The 10,000-nt window shown below is 40.2% G+C and overlaps 1 protein-coding gene across 1 annotated transcript in view; it reads right to left on the bottom strand.

Annotated features, from left to right (window-relative positions):
* The window catches only part of FIGN (fidgetin, microtubule severing factor), a 132,139-nt gene that overhangs the window by 2,133 nt on the left and 120,006 nt on the right, over nucleotides 1–10,000 (bottom strand). The window contains exon 3 of the mRNA XM_019554505.1: nucleotides 1–7,400. This exon is cut by the window's left edge and continues 2,133 nt beyond it. Within this exon, the coding sequence (XP_019410050.1) occupies nucleotides 5,149–7,400 (2,252 nt within the window). The 3' untranslated portion in view covers nucleotides 1–5,148. The remainder of the gene's footprint in view (nucleotides 7,401–10,000) is intronic.

The following is a 10,000-nucleotide window of genomic DNA, read 5'->3' as shown; positions in this document are numbered from 1 at the left end:
GCATATAAACCACAAGAACAACAGAATGAAAGAAAGAACAAAAGAAAAAATTTAAAAAATCAAAAACAAAAAAGGGAAAAAAATCCATGCACACCCACACTCACAAAGTTTAGGTCTGGAAATAAACTTTTGCTTCTTTTTCTATTATAAGACAACAAGAAGGAATGAATGTGCTCCCAACCTTGGTGTAGTACAGAACCATTTTATAAATATTTAACATTCTATAGGACTGATTCATATATTCTCACACAACTCTGTGGCAAGGCTGACCCACACTGCCGACATTCTACATATCACTGAGACAGGGAGGTGAAATTTTCCTGCTTTCAGTCTAATTGTCTTTGACAATTGCAGTGCCTAGTGCTACACTGCTTGTGTTGTATTTAAAAACAGGGGAAAGAGTAGAGACTTGTTCATTAAAGATGCAGTATCCCTGGTTCACAAAAATGCATCTGGCAGGTTCAAAATCGAATGTCAACCAAAGGTCCTTGCAGAGTGTGAGCTTCAGTTCATGTATTGGTTAGTCACCAGTACAGCTGGGGGGGGGGTTAAATTCTGAAACACTAATAGCTCCATATTCACTAATGTGCTTTGTGTTTACTAATTTGAAAGTGATTAAACCAAAAACCTTTTTTATTTTTAAAGGAAGAGAGATAAAAATGTTACTTAGACATGGTGTGTATGCACATATAAATATTATATACACACATGCACACATATAAGATGGAAGGGAGTTAGTGCTCTGAGTACAACCTTAGCCTTCAGAGCTCATGACAAAAACCAGCAGACAAAGATTATTATACATTTGGGAAATGATTCTCTTAACAGAGTACAAAGTAGGAGCAACTCCATTAAAGTTGAGGGAGATACCTCAGTTTCACACTGGTGTAAGTGAAAGGGGAATTAGCCTCTATAGGACTTTAAGTGGCCTCTTGTGATGAAGCGTATCCTTTGGTTTTGTAGAATACGCTGCTTAGAGGAAAGGCAGGGGATTATCAGAAATGCCCTTTTTACCTAGAAGCTGTATGTATTTTCAGACAGCAGAAACCTTATACTGAACCCCAAATTTGCTTTCACAATGGACATACAATGATGTATATAAACAACTGTTGGAATTAATTTAGGGTTTTTTTAGACTAGATTATCTCTTTTTAGAAACTGCACAGTAAAGTCCTATGCAAACCCATGTAAAATGAACTTGTACTATTTTACAGAGCATAGCCCCTAACTAGCTAGGATACACCTTGACCAGATGGTATTTGGCCTTTGTGTTTTAGTGGAATAGTTTATTTTCGCCTTGATGGGTTTGAAATACACAAGAAAAAAATAACCCATCTATCTGCATTTGAGTAGAATACAAACTGACTAATAGATAAATATTCTGTGTGAAAGTAAATAGCCTTAAAGTAAACTGCCTTCACATTCCATTGATCAGCTCAGTCAGCAAACTTTTCAATATTGTCACTAATGTTCTAAATATTTTGGAGAGAAGCATGCCAGAAGTACAGAGTATTTCCATTTGTGTCTCACATAAGGTCATTATGAACTACCCCTTGAATTGATATTGATCCTTCAGCTTGCAGAAATATTCCTTTGCCATTTTTTTTTTTTTTTTTTGCTGTTGGAATTGTTATTGCAGTTGCAAAGAAGTGCATAAGCTGATGTAAAATGGTCTTCTCAGTTGCAAACACTACAAACAGACATCACAGGCAAATAAACCTTCTACTGATAAGCTAGAATAGCTAATGTGCATTAAAGGTCTCACCCAAAGTCCTTAAAATCCGTGAAAGCCCCAATGCTTGAAAACATACTGTTGGCTGCTCTGCTCTTTCTCATGTCCTTCTGTAGCTGCAGTCCATTCCCTCCTGCCAGCCCTGACCAATTGCAAAAGACAGCTAATACCAAATACCAAAGCTATTTCAAAGACTAGCAAATAGTGCAGCCTGAGGATGCCACCTGGGGTTTTTCATATCCCCCTCCCCACAAATGATTGTGATACATTCCAGGGTCTGAAAGCTCAGGTCCTGGGGCTTGCTTCCCTCCTGCTAGGAAATTCACCTAGAGGGGACTAGAGTGATAAGGCATGCACACCTCTGCTAAACCTGGGACAGGGAGCGGGGAAGGGAGTGGGGGGAAAGGCCTGGAAACAGCCAGCTCAGTCCCTTGACTGGAAGAGATTCAGGAAAGGGAGAGGATGTGGCCAGATTGTTCTGAGGTGCCATCAACTGTTTTCCAGGGAACCTCTTGAGAAGAGCTCTGACCATACACCCCCAAATGTGGGGGGGGGGGAGGAGGGAGGATTTTCAACCCCTAGTACCCCCCGGGGTTGAATCAAGCACTTGAAATGTATGCATTTGGGGAACACATATCCACACATGACCTCAGCTTCTGCTTGTCTGTCACATTAGTTAATATTTGAGCAGTCCATTTTTCAGAGTGTATTTTCAAGAGATAGTTATTAAAGCTGAAAGCCAAAATGAGCATCTACAATTTCATTTATTTTTTGTTTTTGACTAAAAGAAGGAAAAAATACACTAGTGCAGTTCAGTATTTGGCATTACTTTTACTAGTCACAAAAATCCATTTCTATATGGATTTATCAAGAGTAGGTTTGTCAAAATTTGCCTGAACCTCTAAAATGAGTACAGCTTGATGGAAGACATGAAATGCAATGTCTAAGACAGAAAATGGGTCAGCAATCTGCAAAAGTAAACTTGCCAGTGAGATCAATATGAACCTACAACTAATGGGGATATCAGAATTTCATAACAACGAAGAAGGTAGAATGGCTGAGGCAGGTGTCTGTGGGGAGAAAGGGAAGAGAAAGGAGTGGGTCAGAACAAACAATTTGCGTTTTACTCACTGTTGTAAAAACAGGTGGTGTGTTTAAGTCCTACTTTCTGTATCCTTAATGAAAGGCACTGTTTATAAAATGGTACTTTCATGTTTAAAACATAAATTTTAGTTAGACAAAATGTTTGCCAGGAATCCCTCTTAAATTAAATTTTGGTTTATTTGCTCTGTTTTTAAGCAATATCTACCTAAATATATTTTATATATTAAAAGAAAGATGAACGAAGGCAATAACCAAGAGTCATAAATTTCCAGCAGTATCATGAAATCCCTCATTAGCTTTCTAAATGCTAAATGTTTCAATTGATTTAACATAATGGATGAGATCTGTACAATTTTTGAGAAGACAAACAGGATCTGGTAACAGATTGGTATCTCTCTTCTTGGGGCTTTCAGTGCATTTCTTTAACATTTTTGAATGTACATCACTTAACAGAAACATTAAATGCCAGTGCTTTGCAACAGTTTTGTTACTGTCTCTTTAAAGTAAACAACAACAACAAAAAATACATTCAAAAAAGCAAGGCTGTTCTGCTCATGCGGTGGCAGAGGCTTTGGGCAGCTGCAGCGTACACTGCTCCTGTTCACAGACATTACCCAACATCAGTCAGCTGTCATGAAAAAAGTTGCACATAAAGCATTAAAGGATAAAAAGAAAGACACTGTGGGGCAGGGGAAGAATGGAGCAAAATGCCACACGTGCCAGCTAGTCTTTCCAGAAGGAAGACTCCATAGTACGTGTATGGGAGGGGGCCAGGAGGGCTTAAGGTACAGAGAAACGTGACTTCAGGAGAAAACAGCAGATCTCTGAAACTCGTTTAGCAGGTTAGCATTCCTAATGTAATCTGACTTTATTTTTTGTCTTATTTCTTACTTTGCTTTCCAAGAGAAATGTAACAAAACTGAGGTAGCAATAATGGTGGGTACACTCCAGCCGAAAAGATTGCTAATAGATGCTAAATGAAGATTGTATTAAAGACAATGGAGCCATACAGACACAATAAAAATGAAACTTTACAGTTTGGGTGGGGAAATAAAAGTACTTTGAGGGTTCAGTTTTCCTTTATTATTTGTATTGTTTGTTTGGTCATGGTCTACTGCATTGCTATAAACAGTTCTGCACCCCATAGCTATGCCCATGACCTACAAGGATTCCATTCCTTACAGTTTTACCAAAATAACCGCAAAACTACAACTACAGCCAAGTAATAAAAGGCCAGCAGTCATAGTTTAAAGGTAATTTGCCTCTCGGAGTCCTATGGAATCTTATATTTGACTGTTCCAGCTGCAAACATAAACTGATTAAGTGGCTCTCTTTTCATCTGTGCACCTTCTAAAGACTGTATCGCGTAATTATAAAGGAGCAATATGCTGAAACCTCTTACAGTTTACCAACAAGAGAATTATTCTGTTCTGTTCTGTTCTGTTCCCAGAAATTGGGAAAAGAACCGTTTCTTAACACTTCTGTTTCTACTTTAAAGCTGTAAAGATCCAGTCATATCACACTTCAGTATTTTCCCGGATACATTCAAAGTAATTTTCCTTGCCATTTTCCAATTGTTGAGGTAAACATACATATTTAATATAAAGTAACATTGAAGCCTAGCCTATAACTCTCAGCAGTACATAGTGCTTTCAACACATTCCTTTGAGGTACTGTACAAATCACAATCACTTTCCTGAGTTTTTGCAGACAGAACATTAAAAGAAATGAACTGCAGAAATTAAGGTCCAGATTACCGTTACCCTGTTTTACCTGTTCTTAGTTTAATACTGCAGAACAGACAGGATTGAGGAATACTGTTGCTCTTAGAATAGCAAAAATCTGGTTCTCTGTCACAACACAACCGTTCATCTCTTTAGTCCGAATAATGTTTGAAGTTAAAGCTCTTTATATTAGCACATGCCACCAATGTAATTGTGAGGCAAACAAAAAATAAAGCACCACTTCAGGCACTTGACAGCAACTAAATCTCAAGAACAGCAGAATGGAATCAACACACAGGGTTCATGTCCTTCTGAAATCAACCCACTTGCACCTTGCTCCTTGGTGAGTGTTGTCTAGCTTGAACAGAACTGAGCATCAACATACGCTTTCTGTCATGTGTGGCTTTTCAGATCAGCAGCTCTTGTTTGATGCACTTTTCCTTCAAGTCTACCCTGACTCTTTAGAGGCAAGGTAAATTGTAGTCTTCCCAGTACCCTTTGAAATTTGAACACTACTGAAAAGGGGTTCTATACCCTATGTAGCAGGTTGTGTGTGTGCCAACATTCATTACATTTTTTAAAGTAGTATCACTGACTGCAACCAAACATTTTGTTCCATTCAACATATGTATCAAGCTCTTTTTGAGATATGCTAGGCTGTATCTTGCAGAAAGCATTTTCAAAGTCTTGATATGTAACTGGCCTCAACTGGCTGGGCATAATGGCTGAAAGGTCTGTGGCTGGCATGGCATGGAGCGGGCCTACCACTGCTTCCTGACACAAGTGAGCCACGTCCAGTCCAGAAAAGCCTTCTGTGCGCTGGACAAGCAGTGCAACCTCCTTGTCATTGAGACAGTAATTGTGCTGTGAGAGCAGTTGTACTATTATCTGGTGCCTCGCTGTGCTGTCAGGAAGTGGGATTAAAAGTCGTTTCATGAAGTACCTTCGAAGAGATTCATCTATTTCTTCTGGTTTACTTGTGGCGCAAATTACTACTATTTGGTCCTCAGCAGAAGTTAGTACGGTGTCCAGCTGCATAAGGAACTCGGTTCTCATCCGACTTACTGGACTGTGTTCTTCACTCACTTGAGATGAAAGAAGCATATCAATGTCACTAACAAAAATCACTGAGGGTTGGCGACACCTTGCCACAAGGAAGGAAGCATGAACTATTTTCTCTCCTTCCCCTAACCACTTTGTGACAAGACCAGAGCCAGTGATTTTGAAAAATGTAGCCCCTAGCTGACTAGCTATGCATCTGCCCATTAATGTTTTGCCTGTTCCCCGAGGTCCAAATAAAAGAATGCTCCGAGGTAGAGCAGTCAGTCCATTGAATGCATCTGACCTCAATACTGGCCATAAAACCTCCTCTTTAATGACAGCCTTTATCAGATCTAGGCCAGCAATGTCATTCCAGTCCACTGGAGGTCCTTGGTTGATAATCTCATTGGTTACAAGGTCAATGAGGTGTGTATCAGTATTCTTCAGTTGCTCGTCCACAGAGTGGTTGGATGAGGTAGCTGCACGAAGTCCGGGGCCTTGCATTGGGTGAGGAAGGAGTTGCCTATGCTCATCACCATGTTCATTCATTACAGGGGAGGTGTACTTCCCAAAGGATTCATTTGTTCTTGATCCCAATGCATTTTTAGCAGTACTATAGGATGGGGGTGTTAGAGCCCTACTGGACTGGCTGCTGAATTTCCTTTGCTGTTCAGAGGACATTAGCTGCTTTGTTGGCTTAAATGCTAAGGATGATGTTTCAGCACTTCTGTCAAAGCCATTCCCCCTGTTTGCGTTTGAGATGCTGTTGTCGGGCATTCTGTACATCGGACTCTGTGTAGATCTCTGTTGGCCATAGCTGTAATTTCCATAACTGGAGTCCATTTCTCCTTGCCCTGCCATATAGAAAGCTTTCCTTTTGAGAGAACTCGCTGTACTATTTGTCAGAGCTGATGGTGCAATGGGTGTCAAACCGTGACTCTGGTAAGTGTAACTGGGTACAGTGGTTGGGGGCAAAGGAGTAGGAGCAGGAATTCCTGAAGGCAGGTATGCTGACGGAGGTGGTGCACCGCCAGGGCTGTACCCAGGACCAACGGCAGTTTGAGGAGGATAACTAGCAGAAGGATAGCTGTAACTGGAGAGGTTAGAAGTCCCATTGTAGCCTGGGACTAGGGCTGGTGGTGGTGGTGGTGGTGGTGGGGGCTGTAAAAGCCCAGAGCTATGCAAAGGAGATGGATGAGGTGAAGGAAGTGCAGGTGCTGGCTGGCCACTGTAGCTAGTATGTAAATAAGAGCCATTGTATCCTGTAGCATATTCCTGAGATGGGAGCCCTGAATGAAGACTAGGAACTGTATGACTTCCGCAGGTACTACTAGAATAACTAGGTTCTGTCAGGTTACTGGCCACCCCAGGTGAACTCCCTATGCTGGCAGAGACATCTGCTGGAGGGAGGGCTGTACTTACTCCAGCTTTGCTGGCAGTAATAACATCAGGGACACAGTTCATTGGATAAACACTCTCCGAATTCAAAGAAGGCTGCCAGGGTTCGCTTTCATTCTTCCGACCATTCACCAGCCCTGATGGAGCTTCGGAATAGTTACTAAGGATGGGTCGTTCAGCCGGGCCTTCTAAAATGCCAGAATACTTTTCTGCATATTTTTTCAACAGATTGGAGGCAGTCAGAGCAGAGATGTCATCATTGGCCCAGGCATACTGATAGGTGCGCTGCAGGTGTCCACGGTATGCTTCCACCTTGTGGGCAGGAGACCGGGTGGTTGAAGTGATATCAAAGTGCTGTTCTGGCCACTGGGCATGCTCCGGCGTCCACTGCATCTTCAAGCCTAGGGTTGTGGGGAAAACAAAGTTAACAGCAATCTTAGATATTTTGGACGCCTTCAAAATTACTTGTACATGTATTACCTTTTTAATTTTTCTTTAGTTCTCTCTACAATTACTGTATGTCAGATTAGAGATCTTTACCAATAAAATACAATGAACGCCTTTACAAAACAATAAAAATATTCAGATTTGTTTAAATATAGATATGAGCAGAGCCATATTTTTGCTTAGTTAGAAGGAGAAAAACATTATTTGTTCTGCAAAGCGAGTTTTCTTAAAGTAATTAAACAAAAATGTATACATTTTAAATACCAGGAGTGTAGATTTGTTGTTAACCTACAAGACGCCTAACTATTCTGTCTTCTCTCATCACAGTTTCGGTTTTATATTTTAACCAATATAAAAATATGAGACACAGCTGACAGATCACATCTAGGATACCTCTCTTATTTGGTACTGAACACCTAGTTAGCACAGTATAATGCACCCTGCGCAGAACAATATGACACAGACATAGCAGGTCATTCCATAATCCAACTCTCATCTAAAGTGGTCCACGACAGTTTCAAATCTGCTTCGTGGAGTGCAGCAAAGCAATCTCCCAGGCAGCGCTCCGTCGCTTTCATCACACAAAGCCTACAACTCGGTATGAATTACAACTGGCTCCTTTCTGCCTCTCAGTTCTGTTGTTGAAGCTCTGGAAAAAAAAACAAGCATCACTTGTCTGTCGGTCTCCTTGCTTGCTCTCTCTTTTTCCCCCTCACAGCCTCCAGGGTGCAAAGAAAGGGGGGAGGTGAGGGGGGGGAGGGAACCAAAGAAAGAAAAGAAAAGCAGCCTAGGCCTAAAAGTTCTGTGGCTTGCACTGCTAGGTATACACCCTGTCAATTCAGTAAACTAAGCAAAAAATGCAACTGCTACTTTAAAGCAATTAATCTTGCAAATAATGTGATGCAATTTTTTTTCCCCTGGTAATCCACCACATGTAACAAGAACAATTTACAAGCATTAACCCCCTCCAACTCTTACCTATGCATGGTAGACATGTTGCTAATTTTTGTACAGCTGAATCAAATAGGCCTCCTTAATCTCTCTCATATTACCAAAAATGATTTTTGCAAACAGTCTTGTGCCCTCTGGCATAGATTCTTTGATAAGAAGGAGGCCTAGTCTAAATGAAGCATCTGTGGCACTAGCTCCCTTCTGAATTACTGCAGTCTATTTTGACAGCTTCTACCTCCTCCTGTTTTCCTCCCCAACCCCTTTAGCTCTTCATTGCCTGACTCTGGCATCTGACATGGCCAGCTTAGCCTCACTGAGCTAAGCCTAACACAGCACACAGTTTGGTAACAGAATGGCATGTTTATTCCCTTCTGATTCCCTCTTCCTTGTTTGCAAAACCACTGCACCAGACACTGGAAGTTAATTAGCAGGATGATGCTGTGCTAATTGTGTTAATTTACAAGGTTTTAGTCAAAGAGAATCATGCCAGGGCTGGCACTGCTGTCATGCTTCCGACTTAATGATTAAGAAATACTGAAAACAAGGTGGGAAGGATTGCAGTAATTACACAATAAATGAATAAAGCAACAGGATTCATTTGCAAATATATTTTATTGCAGTTGCACTAATTTGCATTTGGATTTTTTTTTAAGGATTCATGCATTTGCAGATCACTAAATCAGTTAAATTTAGCCTGAAAACTGCAAAGTACAGTTTAATTGAGCCTTATATTTTATTAGTACAAATACTGCAAATCTCACTCCATCTGAGTTTACCAGTGACTATTTGGGGGATTTTTCATATTGTATTTTCCCTTCATTTTTCAAACATTTGGCAACTTGAGAAAAATGCCTCTTAAGCATTATACAGTTACCATATAATATTTAATACAGAGAAACGCTTGACAAATCTAGTTTCAAGGCTGAGACTTTGGCAGATATATTATCTTCCTTTGGAATTAATATAATCTTTTTGTTTATTGTTTCTGAAGTTTTAAGCACTGCTTTTTAAAGTGGGAGGAAATGTAAATATAATGTGAAGGTGGGTGAAATTACAGAAATATGCTCATATGAAAAACATGCAATTTTAATGCAGTACTATCAAGCAGCTTTTCAGAAATCAGACTTGGGTTAAATTCAGCTGGAAATCTTAAGAGCAACATCACCAAGAGCCAATTGCAAGTAATCAGTATCTAAAATTCTTCTAACGTCGTGGGATTTACTTCAAGCCTTTTTTAAAAAGGAGAATATTAATGTGGCTATAACATAGAACTGCCTAAAAGACATCCAAATTAATTAGCTTTCTGTAAGAATTTTTTTTTGTTATCCACCCTTCTCAACTTTGGACTTGAAATACTTTCAAAACACAGAAAGCTTGTGTTATATAAACACACGTGGAAACCTGAAGAGATTGATGATTCACGAGATACATGTGAATGAATGCCACAAGAGTGTCTTAGTAAAGATTTCAGTAGTAAGCAACAGCAGAACTTTCGAGAAGGATTGAAACAGGCATGGACACAGCCTTTTGCACACGTTGACAGAACGAACACTACTGTACTACCGTGTTTCCCCGAAAATAAGACATACCCATAAAATAAGCC

This window comes from Crocodylus porosus, unplaced genomic scaffold (genome assembly GCF_001723895.1).
Source record: "Crocodylus porosus isolate Cpor-Errol unplaced genomic scaffold, CroPor_comp1, whole genome shotgun sequence".
NCBI classification, from domain to species: Eukaryota; Metazoa; Chordata; order Crocodylia; family Crocodylidae; genus Crocodylus; species Crocodylus porosus.
The sequence above is the reverse complement of the archived record's forward strand: the minus strand, read 5'-3'. Positions and strand labels throughout refer to the sequence as shown.